This window comes from Narcine bancroftii, chromosome 1 (genome assembly GCF_036971445.1).
Source record: "Narcine bancroftii isolate sNarBan1 chromosome 1, sNarBan1.hap1, whole genome shotgun sequence".
Classification (NCBI taxonomy): domain Eukaryota; kingdom Metazoa; phylum Chordata; class Chondrichthyes; order Torpediniformes; family Narcinidae; genus Narcine; species Narcine bancroftii.
Window position 1 is genome coordinate 458294197 of NC_091469.1, and position 27459 is coordinate 458321655.

Here is a 27459-nt window from a genome sequence, read left to right on the forward strand (position 1 = left end):
AACTATTGCAACAGGTCATTGACCATCACTTCATGTTAGTTCACCTGGACCTCGAGAGACCTACATCAGTCTGTTCATTGACTAAGCTTGGCTTTTAACACCATTATACCAGCAAAATTAAATGTTAAACTGAAGTATCTGGGACTCTGTCTGCCCCTCTGCAACTTGATCCTCGACTTCCTCATCGGCACAATGCAGACTGGCAACATTGCCTCCTCCTCACTGATCAATGGCAACTGGGATATACCAAGGCTGTCTGCTTAGTCCCCTGCTCTATTTCCTGTACACTCACAGTAGGTACAGACAAATTTGGCTCCATAGTAACCTATGAATTTGGTGACGACACCATCATTTTTGGCTGGATAACGGGACACAATGAGACAGAATGTAAAGAATATGGTTGGGTGATACGAGAGCAAGAGTCCCAGCATCAGCAAGGCCAAGGAGTTTATTACGGACTTTTGTAAGGGAAAACTGAGGCACCATTGAGAGGAAGCGTGGTGGAGAGGGTTTGAATTCTTCAATTTCCAGGAAATCCACCTATCAGGAAGCCTCTCCTGGAGCCAGCCCATCACAGCAACTGTGAAAGCACACTGATCATTCTACTTACTGCAGAGATTTATCATGTCGTTGAATATTTGTACAGTTGCAGGATAGAAAATATACTGACCAGCTGCATCACAGCCTGGATTGGAAACCTGAGTGCCCTGGAATGCAGAAGTAAGAATTATGGTTCATTCTGCTTAATATTGAATATTTTTACCAAATAGATTACTCCTCAGGTCACCCTATTGTTTAACCCACTACTGAGCAGTGAAGGTTTACTGAAGGTTGAATTTAAGTAAAAATATTATTGTGCTTCTTTCCAGGATGTACACCTCTAAGTCACTTGTAAATTATTACCCCAGAGTAAAACTAGGGAGCAATGCATAAAAGTATACTTCGAAAAACATGACGAAGACCACCTTTTTTTACTTAACTTCTATAGAGTCAAATTTAAAGTCGATTACAGTGATGCAACACTTACTATGATGGAATGGCTTTTGAAGCTTGTAAAGCTTTACATTGTTAATAACATAATTTATTTTTTTTTGCAGACTGGTACAGATCTGACCCAAGTATGGAATAAAACAGGAAACCAAGGAAAGAGATGGAATAAGGCTGTAATTCCTCTGAAAAATCTGCGCAACTTTGAAATCATATTTGAAGGAATCAGAACCAAGAATTTTGGAGGTGGAGCAGCTATTGATGACGTTTTGTTCAAGAATTGTGCCCCAGGTGTGTAGCACAATCCTCCACAGATCGCTCCTAAATTTTTGAGTTTTAGTTTTGTAGTATAAAGTAAGGAGGAATAAGGCCTGTTCATCAGCCATGATCTGAGCATTTCCTGTTACGTTAAACCCCTTTCCCCAGTCACTCTCTTTCTCTATTCCTGACTTCTTTCTTCCCAGCTTCCCACCCCCTTTATTCTCCTATCAGAGAGTTACCTTTCTTAGTTGTCTGCCGTCTCCCCATCAATTTTCAGCTTCTGTCTCTTCTAAGGAAGTAGTAAAACGGATTCAACAGCGGCTGGATGGGAGATGCCAGTGAGTGGTAGTAGATAACTGTTTGTCGGGTTGGAGTCCAGTGGCTAGTGGTGTGCCTCAAGGATCTGTGCTGAGTCAATTGTTGTTTGTAATATACATTAATGATCTAGATAATGGGGTGGTAAATTGGGTTAGTAAGTATGCAGATGATACTAAAGGCAGCTGTCAGGAGGCCACTTGAAAGCGCTGGAGGCGCCTGCGAGGCAAGATTTGTAACCATCCTCCGGGAGGAATAATCACCAGAGCACTGAGGTCCCCTCTGCACATGAATACAGCCACCTGAAAACGGCTGCTAAGGGGATGACAGTCAGCTGGCGAGCGCCTGACAGCTCCCCTCCCAGCTGCACCTGCCCCCCGGCGTGAGACATCAGGGCTTACTAAAGTCCATATAAACAGCATCCACAGCCTTTCCCTCATTAACCTTCTTGGTAACTTCCTCAAAATAAAACTCTACAAGATTTGTTACACATGACCTACTATGCATCAATCCTTGCTGACTGTCCTTAATCAGCTTATGACACGGGGCATGGGACATCAGGGCAGGGGAAGTGCCCACAATGTGGGGACGCATGTTGGGGTGTTGGGAGAGCTGGGCAGCAGTATCAGTGTGGGGACGTCCCACGCGGGATGTTCCTACGCTGATAGCCCGCGCCGGCTGTCCCAGCTCTGACAGTCAGTCATCCCAAATCTGACATCCCAAAGGGACAGGAGCCAGAGTGCACTCAGAGGCGCATCCAGTGCAGCTGTCCCTTCAGGTGGCCAGTGCTGTGCTTTTAGCACTGCCACCTGAACAGCAATTCCAAGATCCGCTTCTGCTTCTGCAGATGGATTCTTGGCAGAGAATGCACTTGAAGAAGCCTTAAAATAGGTGGCTTTATGGATAGCGAGGAAGGTTTTCAAATCCTGCAGAGAGATTTGGGCAAGTTAAAAGAATGGGCTAAAAGTTAGTGAATGGAGCTTAATGCTGACAAGTACAAGGTGCTACATTCTGGTAAGACTAATCAAAATAGGACATGCATGGTGAATGGTAGGATGTTATAGAATGCAATTGAATAGAAAGATCTAGGAATAATGGTACACAATTCTCTAAAAGTGGAATCTCAGGTGAATAGGGTAGTGAAGAAGGCCTTTTGAATGCTGGCCTTTATAAATCAGAGCATAGAGTATAAGAGTCGGGAGGTAATATTAAAATTGTACATGGCATTGTTGAGGTCAAATTTGGAATTTTTTTGTTCAGTTCTGGTCATCAAATTATAGAAAGGATGTAAACAGCATAGAGAGAGAACAGAGAAGATTCACCAGAATGATACCTAAGTTATAGAGAAAGGTTAAACAAGTTATTTCTTTATATCTTGGAGCGTAGAAGGCTGAGGAGGGGATTTGATAGAGGTCTTTAAAATTTTTAGGGGGAAAATGTTACGAGGCCAAAAAAGGCCCAAAGCCCAGCAGCAATAGATATTCACCATGACAAATGGTTACTAAAACAAAAGTTATTTTTTAAATTATCTTTAAACATGAAAACAGAATCATACTTTAACTTATTACTATTAACTTAACTAACCCAACTTAATCCCCTTCTAATTCTAACCGCACATGTATGTAATGTGTGTGTAAACTTAAGAAAAGCTCTTTGGTTCACAGTTCAATCTCACTTCTCATTCTTTCAAGTTCACTGGTTGCATGCAATTCTTATACTGTGCATAGAATTTAACATGTATAAAGTTCACCAGCCTTTGATGCTCGAAAGATTATTGTTTATTGCTCAGGAAGGTTCTTGTAGGTTTGTAGAGAGAGATGTGTTGTTCCAGGATTTCCACAACTGAGGTACCACCATTAGTCATCTCAATGTCTTGCTGATGAAACTTGCCCCATCAGGGTTCTCCAGATGATAACCTCTTTCTTTCAGGCTATCACAGATTTCCTTTCTGTTCCACTTATTCTAAGAAAAACATGAGACAGATAGCATTTCCAGCCATCTGCCACTCTGCAGCTTCTGATTTAGTTCCAACATGCTTCTCCTGGCTTATTACAACTTTCTGTGTCACACACAGTCAAAGACTCCCTTCTGTCTCTCTCTCTCTATCTGAGATTCAAACTGCCAGCAGCATGTCCTTCTCTTTTTCACTTGCAAAACCCCTGATCTTCTCCAGCAAATAATAGGATTCAGTCTTCTGGTCCATCTGTTGTTTTAGGTAAACAGTGACCTCTGAGTGAGCATTTTGCAGAGAGGTCAAAAGCCTTGCAAAAAGTTCCAAACCAGACAACCTGGCTCTGGTTGTTCTTTCAAGACAATAGTCCATTCATTTCATGACATCGTTTCAATTACCACCTACTTGTGAAATGTGCATAGCACTCTCCATAGTTTCTGTAAAGTCACTGAATATGAATTCTTCAGTATTTCAAAGAAGATCTGTTTTAAAGTGTGTGTGTGTATGCATGTAACCATATCTAATTTTACCAATTTATCTCCCAAAAACATTCCCAAATATTCCATCACAATAGATCGAGTAACCGTGGATAGACTTCTTTCCATTGAGCATAGGGGAGATTCAAATTAGAGAACATGGGCTGAGAGTTAGGGGGCAAAAGTTTAGGTGCAACACAAGGGGAAGCTTCTTTACTCAGAGAATGGAATCTGTGTGGAATGAGCTTCTGCTGGAGGTGGTGGAGGCAGGTACAATACTATCTTTGGAGAAAAATTTGGATGGGCATATGGATGTGAAAGGTATGGAGTGTTTTGGCACGGACAAGAAGGGTTGTGATGGCCTATTTCCATGATGTTAATTGCTATATGGATATATGTTTAACCTCCCACCTGTTCTACCTATAACCTCTTACCTGTTATTTCCTCCGATCTCCTTTTCCCCAACTACCTGCTGTCATTGTATTCAGCCATTGACCTGTGTTCTGTATTCCTGCCAAAGGGCTAAGACCTAAATTGTAGGTTACCTTTTACTTCCTATGGATGCTGCGTAACCTGCTGAGCTTCTCCAGTACACTTGTGTGTGGCTCTTGAGCCCAGCATCTGCCAACTTTCTTGTTTAATCTCATGGAAAATATTCCTTTATTTCAAACTCCCTTTTATTGTTTATTTTGTGAATTGAAAATGAGAAAAGTCTCACAATCAAGCATATTGATATTGGCTTGAACAATGTGCAGTCTGTCCAGGATACTTCACGTTCACTCTTTCCTGAAACTCGGTTGCAATTTGTACCATCTACAAAATGCACTACAGCAGTCCTTCTCAATACAGCCTAGTAGGACCATACCAAGAAAGTACATACCATCTTCAAATTATACATCTGTGGTGCACTGTTAGACAGAAGCAAACACACAAAACTGAAGAGACTGTACAACAGGCTTTAATCGGCAAAGACGTCCACAGAGCAGGGCTGGTTGTACTGCTGTAAACTCTGAGTGAGTCTTCGGAGGGCCGGCTCAGGCTTATATCCCGATATGTGATTGACACCCAACCAGGTGGGGCTCGATCCATTCAGATCGGCTGATTGACAGCCGACCGGGTGTTGTCTTGTTCCCCCATACTCTCCTGCAGGTACAGAGGTTGCCCCCTGCAGTAGGCCGGTGGTGTACCACCACAACATCATTTTGGATTTGTAATATACAGGTTATTTAGTGTTGCTGGTTTGTACTTTAGAACTTATTTGAATCTCCCCTATCCTCAATGGAAAAAGTCTATCCACAGCTACACCTTGAGAATAACCTCACTAGAGGGTTTCAAGAATCCAATTCAGCATTACCTCTTTAAGAGCAAGTAGCGGTCCAAATCCTGCCAGAAATACCAGTGAGATACATATCCCACTGTTGCATCAGAACTCTGCCTATCCATCACGTGTTCACACTGATTCTACGCCTCTGGTTCTCTAAATTGGAAAATTGCAGTGGGTGCCACATCCTCAAAGCAAGTGAAAGTTCTACATCTGAAGTCAGGCTTTTGGAGTTTCAGCCCAACCACTTGCTTTCATGTAACTTTGTTAAAGCTAGAAAAGGGGCCCAGGTCTGAAACATTGATCACCTTTTACTTCCTGTGGATGCTATATCACCTGCTGAGTTTCTCCAGCCCTTTGGTGCATTGTTTCATCAACATATGTCCAGGAGAAAAATAGGCACCATGACGAAATGTGGCATGAGGAGCACTGAACAAACAAGATGTGATTTATTGAGTGAAAGTGGGCTTAGTGATGGATTTGTTGCTAAAGGCTCTGAAATAAAAAGTGAAGCATGGGGTGAGAAAGCTTGGGAATTTTATTTGTAGTTTTACTTATTAACTTGTAGACCTATTAAAGAGGCAATCTGAAGGAAATTATTTTACTTACCCTTTGATTTCCCTCCCAACATGTTTGCTATGCTTTTGTCCTATTTAACATTCAATTCAAAAAAAAGACAAAGCAGAAATGATCTAATCAATCATGGATCTAGTTAGGACATCACAACTCAATTAGACTTTTTTATGTTGAAATAATTGATAATTAAAATACTTCCTGACTGCAGTTTTCCTGCAGGCTGTTTTGAAATATCAACTTATTGTAATGAATGGGATAAAAAATTCCAATCATTGGTAAGTCGATCAAAACATCCCTTCCAAAATTCTGAAACAGCCAAACTCTCAGTGAACGGGACCAAACATGAAATTCTGCATATTAGTTTTTCAGCCCTTAGCTTTGGTACAATGACTGACAAGTGTTTTCTGGATACTGAATTTTTATTGAAAGCAAGTCATTAGGACAAAATTGTATTAAAAATACCTGAGCAACTTGACCATTTTACTGCATCTTGTTAATGTCTGAATACAATTGTATACTGGCCAATGGGAATTACTCTTTGCTAATTCTAAAGCACAACATTATTGGTTGACAATTAATTTGTTTCTTTCAATGGATTCTGATACATAACATACCATATAGCTTGATGACAATCTCTGAATTTGTAAAAGCTCAAAGCTGGAGGAACTCAGCATTGTACTTTATACAGCAAAGCTGAAGATATCTAACCGATGTTTTGAGGAAGCAAAATGTAGGCAGATGCCTGAATTCAGTGGTGGGAGGAGTTGGAGGAGAAGCACAGTCCCAAGAAAGCCTGTCCCCCCCCCCCAGCCCTTCTCCTATTGTTTTGGCACCTGGTTCCTCCCCCGTCCCTCCCCCCACTGTTCGGGCACCTGGCTCATCTCACTCCCCTTCTCCCAACAATGTGCTTGGGCACCAGCCTACATTTCGTACATACTTTCAACTTCTATCATTTGCTAGTGTGCCTTGCCTCCCTTATTGACCTATCCCCTCCCACCTGTGGGACTGTACTCCTCCTCCTGCCCGCCCTCCCTCCCACCATTTTGTTCAGATGCCTACCTACATTTTGGACCATATTTTGTTCAAGGGCTCAGGCCTAAAGCATTGGTTTTGTATCTTTATTTTTGCTATATAAAGTGCACTGTTTGATTTGCTGAGTTACCCCAAACTTGTGTTTTTACTTTAATCAGGATGTTGGCAGGTTTTCATGTTTTACTCTCATATCACAATTTTCTTTGGTGGGACACCTGCAAAGTTAAGGGTCAGGTAATTAACAGCAGAGAGTTGAATTTTTTGGCCTGAGACATTAACTCTGTCTCTATTTCTACAAGTACTCCCTGACCAGCTGAGTATTTCTGGCAATTCTGTGTTTAGTCAAATGGTAGTACCTGGATGTTCGGCCCTGCAGAAACAAGAACTGCTCTGGACATGTCCTTCAAAGTCCAGGAATTTTGTGTGAATATCCAACACTTAATCAACAATATTTGGACCCATTACTCAAAATATGCCCAAAGATGATTGAGCTTTTGCTGGGTTAGAAGTGTTACGGGCCCAGAGGACCCCAAAACCCATCAGCAATAGATATTCACCAAGACAAATGGTTACTTAAACAAAAGTTGCTTTTAATTATCTTTAAACATGAAAACAGGATCACACTTTAACTTATCAATATTAACTGAACTAATCAAACTTAAACCCCTTCTAATTCTAAGCACAGGTGTATGTAATATGTGTGTAAGTTCAGAAATGTTCTTTGATTCACAGTCCAATCTCATTTCTCATTCCTCCAAGTTCACTGGTTGGAGGTAATTCTTATACTGTGCACAGAATTTAGCATTTATAAAGTTCACCAGGCTTTGGTGCTTGAAAGGTAAATGGTTATAGTTCAGGAAGGTTCTTGTCGGTTTTCAGAGAGAGATATTTTGTTTGCTGAACACCCACAACTGATTCCTTTTAATCAGCCACTTCAGTGTCTTGCCAAAGAAACTTGCCCCATCAGGGCTTTCCAGATGATAACCACTTTCTTTCATGTATGTACGAAATGTAGGCTGGTGCCCAAGCACATTGTTCCTTTTCGTTTCCCTTATCTCAAGTGAAACATTAGACAACTAGTCCTCACCTTTTGTATGAATCACAAGTGCTTTGACCAGGCTGAACTAAGCACTCACAACCCATCTTCCAAATGGGGTTTTCCACAAGCTTGTCAGCTTGTCCTGTTCCAGTCCCAGTTGCTGCTGCTGACTGTAGCAATGCAGAACTGATCTCTCTCTCTCTCTCTCTCTCTCTCTCTCTCTCTGAGAAAAAGCTGTTCAACTCTCTCTGCTTGCAAAAACCACATGACCCTCATAGAACAACAAGCTGCACTCACAGACAATCTGCAGCTCCGAAATACTCCTCTGATCTCTTTCATCTGTTGCTTTTCAAAACAACAATCCATTAGTGAAGTCTTTTGGGCACTCCCCAAAGTTTTTGCAAATACCCCCAGGAGCAGAGCTCCAGTATTGTAAATAAAATCTGTTTTGAAGTGTTTGTATGCGACCTGCACTAAAAAAAACCTGCCCTAATTTATCTCCCAAAAACATATACAATACAAACACAACATAATCTGTCACAGAAGTTTTTTCCTCTAGTCTGCACTACTGCCTAGTAATAGAGAGTTGCATGGAACAGTCCAGATATCTACACTAAAATGTGAGAACAATTTTGAAGTATGTATCATCTCCAGCATCAGCTCAGACACTTCCTCTGGACACTCCAGCCTCAGTAAAATGCATCCTGGAAATCCCTCGAGTAGTGTATTCTTTCACCATCCCCTTATCCATTCACTTTCTGATTATTTGCATTCTGTCCATTGAGTTTCCATGAAAACATTTGAAGAGCAGGTCCTTTATAAAACATGATATGCAATAATGAGAGATAGTACCCAAATAACTGTGCATAAGTTGACCAACTCTTCCTGGCTTTTCTCTTATGTACCCTGAAAGTGATGCATTTTATTAACCTGTCCTGCCACATTCAAAAAAATGTATGAAAACATGCTAAAATTGTCTTTCCCATAATTCCAAAGTGTACCTTTGCCACTCTTATTTCTTCCATCCAAAAGCTATCTCCTTCTCAATATTTTGACAATGTTTCTCCTGTTCATTCAACCATGTTGAGCGCTATCTTCCAATTTCAAAATCTGTATCTTATTGTAACCTTAATTGGACCAAGGCTAATTTTAGACCAACCTGCAGAGGTTAATTGGAAAAAGAAGTTTTCAGATAAGGGGAACAGCTGAGAAGTGGGATGCTTTTAAATGTGAGACAGCAAGAGTTTACTTACAACTTTTTGGCCTTGGATAAAGTGCTGGAAGACTGTAGGGTATCTAATGTTGTGCTATTATTTAAAAAGAGTGACAAAGACAGGCTAGGAAACTATAGGCCAGTTACCTTGACATCAGTGGTTGGAAAACTGCTGTAGGAGATTCTGAGGTACAGGACCTACAAGCATTTGGATAAGCAGGGGCTGACTGGGGTTAGCTTTATGCTTGGCAGATCATGTCTAACAATTTAGACAGTTTTCTAAAGAGTTAGCAAAGAGATTGATGAGAGCAGGGACATTGTGTGCATGGACGTCAGCAAGGCCTTTGACAAGGACCCGCAAGGTAGGTTAGTCTAGAAGGTTAAATCACATGGGATCCAAGGGGCACTGACCAATTGGATTGAAAATTAGTTCAGTGGAAGGAGGCAGAATGTGGTTGGGAAGGGCAGCATTACTGATTGGAGGCCACTGACTAGTAATGTGGCACAGGAGTCATTGTTTCTTATCTATATTAACAATTTGGGTGACAATGTAGTTAACATGATTAATACATTTGTGGATGTGCTATGCTGAGTGAGGAAGGACAGGGTCTAGATTAATTGGGTAGATGCGCCAATGGAACTTAATTTTGACAAGTGTAAAATGTTGCACATAATGTTTGGGTAAAATACACTTTTTTTTCCTTTACTTTCCCCCGTGCCTCACAGTTTTAAATTTATACTTCAACAATTCACATGTAATTAAAGTGGACATTCCAGAGTTTATTCAAGGTTATTTGTGCGCATATTGGTTTGACCATGTAGAAATTACAACACTTTTTATACCTAGTTCCCTCATTTCAGGGGACCATAATGTTTGGGTCATTTGGCTTCATAGGTGTTTTTGAATACTCAGATATGTTTCATTGCTTCATTGGAGCATATATAAGAGAGCTTGGCTTGCTTTTGATCAACTTTGGAGTCTGTAGTTGCCATTTTTCAACATGAGGACCAGAGTTATGGCAATTAAAGTCTGAAAAACAAGAATAAAACAGTAACAGACATCACCCAAACCTTAGGATGACCAAAAACAACAATTTGGAACATCATTCAGAAGAAAGAGAGTGCTGGTGAACTCCGTAATCAGAAAGGTCTGGTATTCCAAGGAAGACCTGCACAGCTGATGACAGAAGAATTCTCATCATAATGAAGAAAAATACCCCAAAGTATGTCTAACAGATCAGAAACACTCTTCGGAAGTACAGGTGTGGATATGACAATAATTATTCTCTGCAGAAGACTTCATGAACTGAAATATAGAGGCTACACTGCAAGGTGCAAGTTAGCTAAAGAAAGAATGGCCAGATTACGGTTTTCCAGGGTTTCCAATTTCATACCAGATTTATGCAATTATATTTTTTGAAACAGAGAGCATTAATATTGGACGCCTATTCCTAACTTCAGTGATTCTGATTCTGCCATCCACAAAAATACCAACCAGATTCAGAGGCATTAAATTAAAATATTGCTAAATTCTACTTATACATCCTTGTGGAATACAATATTTTCTGCTCTTTGGGTTTTCAAGTGATCTCAGCACTTGCAGCACGATATGGGAAAATTACATTTATTTTACAATTTTCAGGTGTTCAGAACCTCCTCAAATGTGCAAAATCCTTTCGAAAATGGAATTCCTATTGTGTGGGGAGACATAACAAGGTGATAACATGATCAGCAACATAAGTATTCAGATTATCAGGTGCATGAATCATAAGGAGTCGATACATAGGCTGAGACATTTCTCTCTGGGATGCAGAAGTGTAAGGATGGGACCTAACAGAGGTTTATAAAATCATGAGGGGCACAGATGAGATCAGCATATTTCCCAGAGTAGGGGAATCTAAAACTAGAGAGTGAGAGGGGAAAGATTCAAAAGGGCAGCAAGCTGCCAAATGAAGCAAAGATCAAGGTTCAAAGTTGCTTTATTGTCAGAAACATAACTTACACCAAATTTGTTGGCATTTCAATGCTCGTAAAAGCGCACAGAGATGCCATCAGTGAAATGTCCTAACCATAAAGAGAACGAGAAGCAGAAGAGGGTCCCTTCAGAGACCTATAGTGTCCACGGCTCCCACCATTTCCTCCGAGGCCACCGCCTCCTCCACTCCTATCACCTCCATAGCTGCATGACCTTCCAGTCTGTTCCAGTGGCGAACTCAAGCTCCAGGCATCCAAATGATCCTCCTCGGCCTCTAGTACTGAACCCCGATATAAGATCGAAAGTGTTAATATCTAAAGCCCTTCTGGAGCCCTGCTCACCATCGGCAAGCAAGGATAATTGTTACATTCAAAAGACATCATTGCACAGATATGGATACAAAGGTTTTTAGTGGGATCTGGGCTGAAATAGGAAAATGGTACTAGTTTATTCCACATGGGCCAAAGGGCCTGTGATAGTTCAGATTCTATCACCAATGTGTATATGTACAGATGTACAGATGGTAGTGTAGGATGACTGTGATTAGCTGAGAGCGTAGACACACCCTCTTTTCAATCTTCTTCAGCATGATGCTGAACCAAGCCATGAAAGACCCCAACAATGAAGACGCTGTTTACATCCGGTACCGCACGGATGGCAGTCTCTTCAATCTGAGGCGCCTGCAAGCTCACACCAAGACACAAGAGAAACTTGTCCGTGAACTACTCTTTGCAGATGATGCCGCTTTAGTTGCCCATTCAGAGCCAGCTCTTCAGCGCTTGACGTCCTGCTTTGCGGAAACTGCCAAAATGTTTGGCCTGGAAGTCAGCCTGAAGAAAACTGAGGTCCTCCATCAGCCAGCTCCCCACCATGACTACCAGCCCCCCCACATCTCCATCGGGCACACAAAACTCAAAACGGTCAACCAGTTTACCTATCTCGGCTGCACCATTTCATCAGATGCAAGGATCGACAATGAGATAGACAACAGACTCGCCAAGGCAAATAGCGCCTTTGGAAGACTACACAAAAGAGTCTGGAAAAACAACCAACTGAAAAACCTCACAAAGATAAGCGTATACAGAGCCGTTGTCATACCCACACTCCTGTTCAGCTCCGAATCATGGGTCCTCTACCGGCACCACCTACGGCTCCTAGAACGCTTCCACCAGCGTTGTCTCCGCTCCATCCTCAACATCCATTGGAGCGCTTTCATCCCTAACGTCGAAGTAATCGAGATGGCAGAGGTCGACAGCATCGAGTCCACGCTGCTGAAGATCCAGCTGCGCTGGATGGGTCACGTCTCCAGAATGGAGGACCATCGCCTTCCCAAGATCGTGTTCTATGGCGAGCTCTCCACTGGCCACCGTGACAGAGGTGCACCAAAGAAAAGGTACAAGGACTGCCTAAAGAAATCTCTTGGTGCCTGCCACATTGACCACCGCCAGTGGGCTGATAACGCCTCAAACCATGCATCTTGGCGCCTCACAGTTTGGCGGGCAGCAACCTCCTTTGAAGAAGACCGCAGAGCCCACCTCACTGACAAAAGGCAAAGGAGGAAAAACCCAACACCCAACCCCAACCCACCAATTTTCCCCTGCAACCGCTGCAACCGTGTCTGCCTGTCCCGCATCGGACTTGTCAGCCACAAACGAGCCTGCAGCTGACGTGGACTTTTTACCCCCTCCATAAATCTTCGTCCGCGAAGCCAAGCCAAAGAAAAAGAAAAGACACACCTACTGGCAGGTCTTAAAGGGTTGTTCCTAGCCAGACCATGTCATTCTGGACTGGTTGACCTACAGTCTTCTAGTTAATAAAAGCCTTGGTTTGGATCAACAACTCTTTGGTTCTTTCGATGCGCATTACAGGGCCTTTTTGCATGATGCAGAACTCTATGACTTTATGAGGTGAGGAGAGTGAGTTGGGGATTAATTATTGTTCATTAAAACCTCTTTGCCTGACTTCAAATCATGCCATGGAATTTATACTTAAATGAGCCAATATTCACAGTTGCACCTCATGTATTCTTTGATGAATATCTGAATAGGGATTTGAACTGTTGATTTCTGATACAGTGTAAGAATTAGCATTTCTTGAGTTAACAAGAGTAAAAGGTCATAGAGGTTATTGAGCTCCAGAGGACATGTTGTCTTCGAGGATCAACAAGAAGCTGGAAATGAGACAGCAGTCCAATGTGTAGCCCCATTTCATTTCGCTGATTTGTATTGCAGAGATGGTTTGGAAGTCACTGAATTATTGCGCAGTGAACTATTTCGTGATGCATCCATCTGTTCACACATGAGATAAAAGGTGTGATTGGTTTTGCCTTGTGACTACTGTAATTATGGCAGAGTGGGAATACCAGTCCCTACTGTGCTGTTTTCTTGGGGTCATGTTTATTTATATAATGCCATTGGAATAATACATGAGTGAAAGTCTCAGAGAAGAAGGATGGATATGTTGTTTGCTGCAGAACTTTAGAGATTGTGTAACTCAGTACCGAGGAATATTGATAGCCTTGAAATTGACTCAATTGAAAGCATCCTCCCCACACCATTGTACTGTTATATGCACAAAGCACTTTGAATTCCGACGGCATATTCTCATCATTTACATTTAGTCTCTTTACACATATTATACCAGTCACATCTTGGACACAGAACTAGATGCTTGTTATTTGTGTATGAAATTAAGACCATTAGAACAGAAATAGGCTATACAGCCCATCAAATTTGCCCTGCCATTTAATCATGAGCTGATCCATTTTCCTACTCAGCCCCACTCCCTGGCCTTCTCCCCATAACTTTGATGCCCTGGCTGATCAAGAACCTGCAGTGAACCAGGTCACAGAGATGAAGCCTTGCACTTGGCTGACGTCACAATGGTTCCCAGTAGGAGGGGCCAAAAAGGATCACGGGAGTGATGCTGCTAAGCTCTCGGAGAGTTCCAGTAAAGTCAGTTGGTTGGTTCAACTCATTCACAGCTTCTGTGTTTTTTTTCTTTTGTTTGCTGCATAACCCACCGACCACAAACCTATCACTACACCATAGGATCTATGCTCCACAACCACCTGTGCCAACAAATTCCACAGATTTACCACGTAAAGAAATTCCACTGCTTCTCTGTTCTAAGTGGATACCCTTCACTCCTGAAGTTGTGTCCTCCTGTCCTAAACTCTCCCACCTTTGGAAACAACGTTTCTACATCGATTCTCTCCTTGCCTTTCAATATTCAAAATGTCTCAACAAGATTCAACCTAAATTCCAATGAGTACAGGTCAAGAGCTGTTCAAACATTCATCATATGATAAAACTTTCATTCCTGGAATCATCTTTGTGAAGTTCATCTGAACCCCCTCCAATGTTAGCACATCCTTTCTTGAATGCGAAGCCCAAAGCTGCTCAAAATACTCCAAGTGAGGTCTCACTGGTGCCTTATGAAGCCTCAACATCACATTCCTGCTCTTATATTCTATTCCTCTTGAAATGAATGCCAGCATTGCATTCACCTTCTTCACCACCATACATGTTTACCTTCAGGCTATCCTGCACGAGGACTCCCAGTTTGTTTTGCGTCTGGGTATTTTCAGTTTTCTCCCCATTTAAAAACTAATCTGCCCATTTATTTTTTTCTACTAAAGTGCACGACTGTGCACTTTCTGAGATTATATTTCATTTGCCACTTCTCTGCCCATTCACCTAATCTTCCTAAGACCTTGTGCAGCCTCCTTGTTTCCTTAACGCTACCTGCTCCTCCACCTATCCTTGTACCAACTGCCGTTTTCAGAATATTACCAAATGAGCAACTCCTTCCCAATTTATCAATGCAACTACGAAAGAAATTAAATCCCATTGTTTCTTTCGTAAACCATTACCTTCAAGTATGTCTGCCTTTGAGAGAGAACAGTCAGGATTTGGTAACAATTGTCAGAAGCATTCAAATGTAGTGACTTAATTTAACTGTATTATGTTTCAGATAAAGGTTTTTTTGGCTCCTGCCCAGACATCACCGACTACATTTGTCAAAATGGAAAATGCATTGAGTCTGACCTGGTCTGTGATTATAAATCGGACTGTGAAGATGGATCTGATGAATTTGACTGCTGTAAGTAGGTTTAATTTCAAACAATTCTCTGCTAATTTTCAATCCTAAATCAAAAGGGAAATAATCTTATCATGCTGTAACATCTGATGCTATTTGGATGTCTATGGATGGGAGGGGTATGGAGGGATATGGTCCAGATGGAGGTCAATGGGACTAAACAGAATTGTAGTTTGGCACAGACAAGATGGCCAAAGGACCTGTTGTAGTGTTGTCATGTTCGGTGGTTCTGTAGTCTCATCTCAGCTCTTCAATTAATGGTTCTGTTGTTTTGAAAACTGAATTAATTTCTCTTGGAAGATAGAACATTTACATCATGAAATGTCAATACTACAGTACATTCTGATTAACCGAAAACCGATGATCCAAAATCCAGAATATCTGTAAGTTTTTTCAGGTGAGACATGATGTCACAATTTGAAAAAATATTGGAAAAAATGTTAAACCACTGTGCTCAAGTTGGGCTTCAGGGAATCAGTTTTACAAAAGAGATATTTGAAGGAAAGGATTATTTATTTATAAATTGTCCTTTTTTTTGCCATGAATTACTCCAACTTTGTGATAAATTGCATTGTGCCATTCATAGAACTTGAAATGAATACCATGCTCTCTCCCCGCTTCCATGCCCGAGCCGCGCTCTCTTTCCATTCACCTGCCCAAGCTACACTCTCTCTCTGATCGCCTGGCTGAGCCATGGTGCTGCTCTCTCCCCACTGGCCTACATGAGCCATGCTGCTGCTCTCTCCCCACTTGTCTGCCCGAGCCACGCTCTCTCCCCGTTTCCCGAGTCATTCCTTCTGTCAAATACCCTTTCAGCGAGGTCGCTGAAATTCTGCTGGAGGACAATCCCTGTGCAATCTCCTACCACTTACATGTGAAGTAAGACCTCAGGCTCCCGGGCAGGGAGCGGGGGGACCTTGGGCTCCAAGGCCGGATTAGCAATGGCAGTGGGGAGGTGTCAGTGATTAGTGACACCCGATAAAAAATATTCTGGTGATGATACTGGGCTGCTTTAGGGAAAATTTCCAAGTAGCTGAAAAACCTGCTTTACCTAAATAGGTCCAGTCCCAAGCATTTTGGATAATTGGTAATATACTGCATTTTGCTTCTTTTAATTTATTTGAGGAAATAAATGTTCAATTTTGGTTTTCACCTAGTTTTTCAACCTCACTCAGTCTATGGATTCTATATTTGAATGTGAATATTACTATGATCTGGAAAAATATACAAAGATGGTTACAATTAATATCTGCTAGGATTAAGTATTACTGATATCAACCTCGAACAGGGATGAATTAAATATCACTTCCCAGTTCAGGATTTTGATGAAAACACAGACTTGGTGGGGAATTCATCCCAAAATCTAACTGACAACATATGCAAGATGTCTAGAAATTCAATTGCATAATAATGTTTATTTTCAGGATTATGCTTTTTTTCCAATAAAGCAAAATAGACAAACATCTTGAAAAAACTGTGCCCTGCAACCCTGACATGATGTCTGCATCAAGGATGCAAATGATGATCTAATTACTTCCTTCTTGAGCAGCACAGGGGACTATGGACCATATTGCTTTGTGGCTGTCCATGTTTGGAATTTCTCCGACACTGCAGTTAACCCTCACAGTGCTGTGTTGAGAAGCTTGTGGATAAACAATCTACTTGCCAAGCTCATTCACCCCAATGCTCGCTGAAACAATTCCCATTCTGCAGACCTTTCCCCAAGTAAAACAGTCAGCCTTCCCTTCCTCTGCTTCTGGACTTACTCCCCCTCACTCCATACAGTCTCCACACAACCTCTCCCCCCTCCAGATCGGCTGCTTTCCCAACCATTACATAGAAACATAGAAACATAGAAGATAGAAGCAGGAGTAGGTCATTCGACCCTTCAAGCCTGCTCCGCCATTCAACGAGATCATGGCTGATCTTAAAGTTCAGTACCCTGTCCCCGCCTTCTCTCCGTAACCTTTAATACCCTTATACTGAAGAAATATATCTAATTCCCTCTTAAATATATTTAATGAACCTGCCTCTACTGCCCTCTATGGCAATGAATTCCACAGATTCATCACCCTCTGGGTCAAGAAATTCCTCCTCATCTCGGTCCTAAATGGTTTGCCTATTATCCTCAAACCATGGCCCCGGGTTCTGGATTTTCCCATCATTGGAAATATCCCACCTGCATCCATTCTGTCCAGTCCTGCCGGAATTTTATATGTCTCTATGAGATCCCCTCTCAATCTTCTAAACTCCAGCGAGTACAATCCCAATTTGCGCAATCTTTCCTCACAAGTCATTCCTGGTGAATCGCCTCTGCACTCCCTCCATTGCAAGAACATCCTTCCTTAGATAAGGTGACAAAAACTGCACACAATACTCCAGGTGGGGTCTCACCAAGGCCCTGTACAGTTGCAGTAAAGTATCCTTGTTCCTATACTCAAACCCTCTTAATTCCATAACTCTCACTCTTGTTTCTACAGATTTATAATGTCCCCTAAACCTGCTCCACCCCACCCCCCTACACACACACACACACACACACACACACACACACACACACACACACACACACACACACACACACAGGAACCGTTTCACAGAGCATCTGTGCCCTGTCCACAATCGCCACCCTGGGCTCTTAATTGCATGCTATTTCAACACCCCTTCCCAGTTCTGCGCCATCCTGTTTATTTTGGTCTTCTCCACTACCAGAGTGAGGCCCAACATAAATGAGAGGAGCAGCACCTTCTATTCCGCCAAGGGCTGTCTTCAGTCCTTGGTGTAAACAATGAATTTTCTAATTTAAATAGCGATTCCCCTCTCTCTTCTTCTGAGCTACTTCTATTCTTCTCCTGCCCTGCCAGTTTTGTCCCATTTCCCTTATATCCCACCCTGCACCCAACCATTCTCATCTCCACACTTCTCTGGTTTCATCCTCTTCCACCCACTGTATATGTAACCAATAGATTCCATTCCTCTTTCCATTTGCATTAAAATAGAAGATTTCATATGAGGAGAACATCTATCAACCATTCTGGAGGTTACAATTTAACATTTGTCCTCATGGCTTTTCCTTAAGGTCGAGGATGATGGACTTCAGTGGGTCCAGCAGCATCCATGAAGGAAAAGAGACAGTCATCCCTTTCACCAGATTGGAAAGTTGTACCGTTCTCCACAAATTCTACCAGACCCGCTGAGCTGAATTTATACATTTAGAGGGACAGATGGTAATAGGGCCTTCCAGTCTATGAGCCCATGCTGACCAAATACACTTGTAATGGCCAAAGGGCTCGTTGTTTTCTGTTGCGGTTTGACTGCAGGCATCGGCAACATCCCAGGGTCCAGAGGATGCATACGTTCAGTAGCTTCCAGAGCACATGCACTATGGACTTGGGCTGGTCCCTGTGCAGGGGATGCATGCAATTGGAGCAGTTAGTTAATTCGCATTGACCATAATGGCGGAATAGATGGTGAGTGAGTGAAGCTCCAATATTTTCTGTTGACTGTTACACGTTAGATGTTAGGTATTATGTTACCACGGATTCATAGTCATTATCAAAATAAACAGAATCCCTTTGTTTTCACTAATAATTTAAAACACATCTGGACTTCATTAAGAATTTATTCCAAACCGTCATAGTAATGAACCCACTTAGCCTCTGAGCAGCATTTTTAATGAGTTGTAGCCACTACAGAAAATAATGAACAGGATTGAATTCGACATTGTTGAAACAGCCCTCTTTGTTTTAAACAATACTGAAAGTAAGATGGTGGCCATGTTGGAAATGCCAAGTGCAGGCCATTGACAGCAATCTGCCTCCATCATTCTGAGCACTGGCCACAGAGGGATCCAGGGCTTCTAATCCTAGAGCAGAACAACCTATGAAAACACTAGCAGAGTCATTTGCTGAGAATCACAGTGATATGATTGACTGCTACCGTGGTGTTGTCATGCCATGGAAGATATCAACATATGCATGAACTTGCTAATATAAGGTAGTGGCCCTACCGGCTGAGGGATATATGGAGAATCGTGGCCTGTGATTTCTGGGAACAACACAGTCAAAGAGCAACTTTTAAGGATATGGTGGATTTCCTTGAAAAGCAAGTGAAGTTTGCAACAGAGCCAAAGGCTCTTCAACAGTGAGCAGAGATGTGGGGAGGTCCAAGTCACAGCCTCATCCAAGAATAAAAGGAAGTATCATTGCCACCACTGTGACCGTTGCAGATAAGGAAAATGATAAAGGAACTAAGGAAAGGCAGATTTTGTTAAGGAAGGGATAGAAGGGTCAGCACAATGTTGAGGGCCAAATGGCCTGTATCATGCTATTTATTGGTCTACGTTCCCAGAAAAAAGAGAGTTTACCTGCTGTGAAGAGCTGTCTGTTCTGTGGAGGTGGACATGCTTTGGAGATGTGCCCACAGTGGGAAAAGAGGGCACATAGGGAGTAAATTGCAAAATGGAGCATGTTTTGTCTGTCTGTGTAAAGGACACATCAGCAAAAACTGCAGGAAGTAACTCCTCTGCAACATATGCAGTTTAAAGCATAGCAGAATGCTGCATATCCATCAAAGAATGAAGGAGAAGGAAAAAGAGCAAGTGGAAAAGGAGCAAGCAGAAAGAGAGGAAGCAGCTGAGAACAGTGCTGGAGCCTTTGTTCTGACAAGTGGTCTTACTGAGGCCGGTGAAGATAACTGCAAATTCTCAATAGTGCTTGTACGAGTCAAGGCCAGGAAGGGGAATGCAACAGTGCATTTCTTGACCCAGGTGCCACTGCATCATTTTGCACAGTGGGGCTAATGAATAAGAATCTTCGGGGAAGAAGGTCAAGGATTCTATGGGTCAAGCAAAGGTCATTGAGACCAGCATTGTTCCAGGCCTAGAGGTCAGTGAATTTTTTTGTGATCTCCCAGGCATCTATCTCTGTGCCCAAAAGGAACATCCCACATCAAAACGATAGGAATCGGTGGCCTCATCTAAGGGTTCACCGACCTGAAATTGGCTCTGAGATAGAGTTGCTGATTGGCTCAGATGGATCAAAGGCTCTGGAACCACTAGCTGTAATACGGAGTGTTGGAGATGGACCTTAAGCTGTCAAAAGCATGCCTGGCTGGACAATTAATGGGCCATTGGGAAGGAATATGATTATACTCAGCAGAAGTCAGTGACAGGTGTTAACAGGATTTCAGTTGTGAAACTTGAGGAGCTGTGGGAACAGCAGTTCAGGACTGACTTTCCAGAGTGCCTCAGTGATGACCAAGAACCTTCAAGAGAAGATGAGCAATTCTTGGATTTAGTCTCAAAATGTGCCAAGCTGGTTGATTACCTCTAAAGGAAAATCTTAAGAAGCTGTTGGTTAATCCCTTGGACACCAAGTCTGATCTGGAGGTTCCATGAACTAGAAGCATTATGGATCTTGAACCTGGATCTGTTCTTTCTCCTCCTGATCACGGATGTGGCTTCCTTAATCCTTGATGCCCTCTCTATAGCGGATTCTGTTCCTGCTGAAGGTGCTATCGTCAGCGAGGCATGGACGCTGCAATGTGAGTTGTAAAACAAGAGCTTGCTGTCAGGAAGCCTCCTGCACCTCTCTTCAGCCTGGCTTGTTAATCGGAGAAACACAGTGACGTTGGGCGTGAAGGAGCTGAACGGGGGCGAGAGAGGGATTTGCCTAGTAACCAAGTGCCTGTTAATATCCTTGGTTCAATCTCTTTTGGGTTTGCTAATTTTTGTTAACTCGAGTTAAACTACTCGGAAATAATAACTGGGGAGGGGGCGTTTATTTTTATGTTGTCTATAATTCATTTGGATTATGTGGCTACATTCACGGGTGACACCAAAATAGCAGGTCGGGTGGGTGGAGCTGAGAATAGGCCGATGACATGTAGTGTTGGGAAGTGTGCGCTTTGGTAGGAGAAATAGGCTATTGTTTAGACGGGGATAAGATACAACATTCGGGGGTCCAAAGCAACATGGGAGTCCGGAGACCTTTAAGGTTAACCTCCAACCTGGAGTCGGTGGTGTGGAGGGTTAATGGCGTTAATTTCTGAAGGGATAGCATTTAAGAGCAAGGGTTGCTATGTGCTGATAACCTCTGGCCAATGAAGAAAGAAGATCTACATAATATTGGAATTTACTGTATTTGATTGTTATCTAGCAGCACGGGTGCGTCCTGCAGTGGCTACTCTGGACTACAGTTGCTGCAGGAACTCATAAGTTGATGCTGTACACAACTTTTAATTTGATTAAGTTGGACTTTGTATCACTGTGAGTTGTGCGTTGCAAGTGGAAAGTGCTGAACAGGAGTCGTGTTGATCCAATGCTGCGAAGTTGCAGAGAACCCGTCCGCTGAAGAACAGAGCTTCAGCTGCAGCCTGGAGGAGGCGGTCGAGTCACTTTGTGCTGATGTGGCCCAGCAACTATCTCACCTCTTACATCTTTGGAAAATGGGAAGAAACTGGAGCACCTGGAGGAAACCCATAAGGACACAGGAAGAATGTATAAACTCCTTACAGACAGCACCAGATTCAAGCACAGATTGCTGCCGCCGAAATAGTGCTGCATTAACCCTGCCACCATCAGGTTGTTTTATACTAACTTGGACCCTTTCTAAACTCACTACCAACATATAGAGTGTTTATTGTTTTTAATAAGAATATTTTAGTTGGTCTATCCAAAGCCTGAATACCTCTGGGCAGAATATGTTGCTAGGAGTTGAGATCACATTGTCAAGTGCATCAAATGCAGCTTTTGAAATCTTATTTTCCAATACCAAAATTATAAATAGATTGTACTGAAGAAAGAGCAGTAACACACTAGCTAAAATGAAATCTGATTATTGGCATGAAATAATGGCATATATAATGTATGATGTAGTCTTCAGAGAAATGCATGAGGTGAATCGAGAGAAGATCTTTTGACATTCAGGATATTCTGCTCGAAAAAAGCCTTCCAACAATTGCTAGTCAGGGACTGGTGCCACCTGTAATATGATGCACTCTTTGGAAGCAGCACATGGTATGTCAAGCTAATCTGTGCCAGGTCAATCTAATTCTTTCCTTTTGCAGACAAAACAGTGATAGATATATAACTCTCCACATTAACTGAACTAAAATATGTTATTTGAGGTTTTTAAGAACTTATCCAGCCTACGTTACAAATTCAATGCAGTAATGACCTTGCTGTCAATCTGAAATATAAATTATCCAAGAGATGGCACATATTTGACATTTTATTTAGAAAATGGAGCAGACTTCATTCAGTATTCTAATCAATGGCTAGGAAGAATTGTATGAAGAAACAACTGTCAACTCTGGGATTTGGACTAGATTGAAACTAAGGAAATTCATGTTTGTTTTTCCTGACTTACAGATAGATGTATGTACTCTTTTAATTATTTCATGTGCTTATTTAGACCAGAGAGATTGCTCATGAGAGATTTTATTGCTATATTCAGGACATGCAAAAGCACCCTTGAGTCAAGTCAAGTCACCCTTATTTGTTGTTCATACCATACATTGCACGGAAAAGGTGAGATGGCATTTCTCTAGGACCACAGAGCAAATTTGCATACATATATTCAAATAGAAGTTAAAATATTAAAGGATATACAATAAAAGTCCATGGTACACTTTATACATATATTCTGGGAATTCAGGAGCCTGATGGCTTGGGGGAAAAAAATGTTGCCCAATCTGGATGTTAGGTTCTGGGTGCTACAGTACCTCCTACCAAATGACAGATGGGAGAAAAGTTTTCATGAGGGGTGCGTGGAGTCCTTCACAATGTTTATTGCTCTCCGCATGCATCGTGTGTTGTAGACGTCCTTCATCATAGGAAGAGAGCCCCCAAAGATCTTTTTCTGCTGACTTCACTATCCTTTGCAGGGTCTTATGGTCCGAGGTGGTACAGCTTCCAAATCAGGTGGTGATACAATTGTTCAGGATGCTCTCGACACATCCTCTGTAGAACTTAGCGAGGATGGAGGGTGGGAGATGGACTTTCTTGGCTATAGAGCTGGTGTTCAGGGACAGGGTGAGATTCTCTGCCAAGTGCACACCAAGCGACTTGACAACCTCAACAATGGAGCCATCAATGGTCAGTGGAGAGTGAATCCCCCGGGCCTCCCTGAATAGTAATGAAGACTTCAGGTGAAGAAAAAGGTTAACAGTAGACACAAGAATGGATCACTATTGCAGTTGAGTCTGTGCACATGAAGTAGCCCATTTCATGCTGAATTGTTGATTCAGTCTTTTCGTGAACTCAGGAAAGGGGAGAGAAGAGAATGTGGGGTCAATAAAGGTAATCCATACTGCCACTCAATAAATATATCATTAATTAAAGTACACTCTTACTCCATGAGAATTTGTCAATTTCAGTGGTATGGGGGAAAAAAGGACTCAATTTCCATTATACTTCATGTAAAAGGTGTTTCCTAATTTCACTCTGAAATCCTTGTTCTGGATTTCACAATTTTATTCCAGGTAAATTATGGAAAAAGTCTATGATTTTAATGTCCTTTTAAATTTAAAAGATAACATAGCCTGTTGCAAAATTCAGCAACTAAAAACCTGAATAATTCTGACATCCATACAATGATCTATTTTTAATTTTTTAAAATTTTTCACACTGTGAACCATATCAATCAAAATACATACACACATTTCCCTCTTAAATGTACACAGTGGCATTTTCTCCCTTTTCTTCCCCCCTACCTTCCCTTCCCACCCCCCTCCAAACCCATTAAACGTTCAACATATACAATACAATAAACCCATTAAACAATGTCATCACACAATGAAAAAAAAAGAAAATTGTGTCATCTACCTTTACACACTGGGTCAGGTCATTTTGTCTTCTTATCATTTTATCATTTTAGGGAGTGAAGGTCCAGGGCAAGCCCTCTCTGCTATGTTCCATGTACGGTTCCCAAATTTGTTCAAATAATGTGACTTTATTTTTTAAATTATATGATATTTTTTCCAATGGAATACATTTATTAATTTCCATGTACCATTGCTGTACTCTCAGGCTCTCTTCTGATTTCCAAGTTGACAAGGTACAATATTTGCATACCATCAACTGAAAGCCTACTTAAAGGATAAATTGGGAAACAGACTGAGATTACCAGAAGGAAGCAGCTTTGAATATGTGATTGCAGAAACAATGATAATAAAAAGATTTATAACGAACATGTACATCAAGCTGCAAGAGAAAGAAAATTATGAAATAAGCTATAAACCCAAACAAAAGTGGGAAAAAGATTTAAACATAAAGATAAAAAATGAAACATGGGAAAAGTTATGCTCTGGAACTATAAATAAACACAAGGTTGTGCATGATACAGTATAATTGGTTACACAGGTTATACAGGTTATATAGGTTATATATCACACCGCAAAAGTTAAAAAAAATGGGATCCAACAGTATCAGATAGATGTTTTCGCTGTAAGGAAATGGGAACAACAGTACATGCAATTTGGGCATGTGAGAAAGTGAAAAAGTTTTGGGAAGATCTAAATCAGATATTAAATAAAATCACAAAAAGCAACTTACCAAAAAATCCAGAGATCTTTCTTCTAAGTAATATAAGAAGTAAAGAATTAGCCCTCAAACTGGACGAAGCGCAAAAAAGATTTATTATGATAGCCTTAGCTGTAGCAAAAAAGTGCATACAATGATCTTTTAAAGGTTTTGATAATTGAAGGTGTTATTTTAACATACAAATTAGAAGTCATGGTACTCCAGTTTAGACTTGGGCTCAGGAGAACTAAAGGGTCGTTTGTGAGCTGTTGAACTTTCGCGTTTAATCTTCCAACAGTTAAATAGCACACAGACTAAGATGGAATCACAAACTCCAGTGATAGAATAGAAACCCTGGAATCTATCATAGAATGTGGACCCCTTCAGCTCTTATGTAAAATGAATGGGAATCTTGTTGAGGGCATTGAGGTTGAGGTCAAAACAATGTCTGGTCAAAATGAAGTCAGGCAAGAACAGAGGAGGGTAAATGTACTGAGTGAAAGCATTTGGATACACGTTGGACTTTCACACATCTCCTAGTACCACTCAAAAAAAAATTATGAGGTCATAGTCTGATTGCAGAATACATTTAATCCAGCACCAGCGGTGATCGTAAAAGGTTATCAGTTCAGAACTAGAGACTAAAAGTTAGCCAAGACTATTAATCGTTTTAAATAGTGATTTTAAAGGAATTGTTAGCAACAATGTAACATTTGTTTGTTCTTGTTGAACTAGCTGATGGATCTGTATATTTTTATCATTTTTGACAAACCAGCAATTTCAAACAAAAATGTAAGATTTAATAGTATCCATTGAAGATATGCACATTGACTTGTTAAAATGCCAAGGAATTTTGATTGGTTTATAATATAGTCTTAAAGGAGTGTAGATGGATAAATCAACACAGTACCTATGGGAGCCTTGATATCATTGGATATAGTTTAAGATAATCCTTGAATAAACCAGGAACACATTTAACAGTTTCATGTTGTTCACATATTACTCTCCACACTCTGTAAGTTCCTTGGTGAAGAATCACCAGGGTGGGTTTGCATAACATCAATGGATTCATTTTAAAAGAAGAAAATAATGCAAACCAGCAAGCACTTGGTGATATTGTCCGGACGTGAATTTCTGGATGAATAACATTTCGAAGATTGCACTTCAATGCAGTCATCCTTCAGTGCTGCATTGATTATTAATACATTTTTCACTAATGCATTCTGAGAGAATACAATTAAAAGTATATATCAGATTTTAAGAAGCATTAGATAGTATATGCATACAGTAAAATACCATAGTAACTTGGTTCATTAATTAGCAAAAACCTGTAGTTTCTGGAAATCTGACACAAAAATAGAAAATGCTAGAGATTTGCAACACACCAATTAATATTTTACTAATGGACTGGAATTACCTTTGAGTTTTAAGAACAAGGTAAATTAATACTCAATTCTCTTTCCCATTTCTGCTTATACGTTAGAATGTTCTCTTGTGCACAAATCTCACACCTTCCATCTCAATGTAACTCTTTTTAAATTGTTTTCAAATCCACTGAGCATTTATTATATAAGCTGCTTAATTGGAGACAACTTCACTCATTCTCTCACTGAGGAAATAGCTGATGTTTCTCTTTCCTCTGTTGATGACATTCACTGGAAGAGTTGCTTAATTAGGGCAAAGAATTATTGAGAACCCTATCTATCCATCCATCAAATGATATCTTTGACCTACTTCCATCAGGAAGGAGGCACAGAAGCATCAAAAATCAGGACTGCCAGGCTGGGAAATAGCATCTTCCCACAGATTGTGAGACTGATGAAGATTATCCTGGAACTGAGTGAATTGTTCCAAAATATTCATATTATTTCTTGACGTATGTATGTGATTATTATGTGCCACGTATTGTGCGCATATGAATGTACCTCATGGCTGGGAGAAATACTGTTTCTTCTTGTTATATAAGTGTAATCAGATGATAATAAACTTGAACTTGACTGTTATGAAGATATTTCCACATGGTCTTTCACAATCATGTGCGGCCAAGATAAGTCCTGGCACAACCCTAATGCTTGGCTTGCCTGTCTGGCAAGGCTTGAATGAATTCTTCATGACCTGAGAGGTAGCTAACAACAGATTAGCTTCAGTCTGAAAAGTTATCCTTCCAAGTAATTCTTTCGGGGAATATCCTGGTGAGACTATAGCAGATTGATGGATATGAGATTTTTTACTAATGCTCTATCAATGTTGAAGTAATAGACTAGAAGAAAGTCCAAAAATAATTGCAGTAAACCTTTGCACAGAAGGTGTTGCCATGCATGTTTTCTCATGTACAATTTTTAAAAACATCTTGTGGCATTTCAGAATACAATGGATGGAAATAAGTAATTTTTTTTGTTTTTGTTTCTTCAGCGCAGTATGTTAATATTTCAGGAAGTTGCAGCTTTGGTGGGCCAGATGAAGGGTCTTGGATCAAGGGCTGTCGATTAATGCAAAACAATGATGACAACTTTGATTGGACTCTAGCAAACAAAAGCTTCACTGCAGGAACTGGCCCAGGAACTGATCACACACCAGGTAAATACTTATGTTTTATCAAGATCACTGAGGGACAAGCATTTCAGATGTCTGTGTGCTTGTTTTCCACTGCTTTGCACCGTGGATCGGAGAATGCTGGTTCGTTGGGTTG

General features: G+C 41.2%; 1 protein-coding gene across 1 annotated transcript in view; it reads left to right on the forward strand.

Annotated features, from left to right (window-relative positions):
* malrd1 (MAM and LDL receptor class A domain containing 1) overlaps positions 1-27459 on the forward strand; it is a 318021-nt gene that overhangs the window by 225228 nt on the left and 65334 nt on the right. The window contains exons 25-27 of the mRNA XM_069914667.1: positions 1098-1278; positions 15122-15250; positions 27183-27347. Of these exons, the coding sequence (XP_069770768.1) occupies positions 1098-1278; positions 15122-15250; positions 27183-27347 (475 nt within the window). The remainder of the gene's footprint in view (positions 1-1097; positions 1279-15121; positions 15251-27182; positions 27348-27459) is intronic.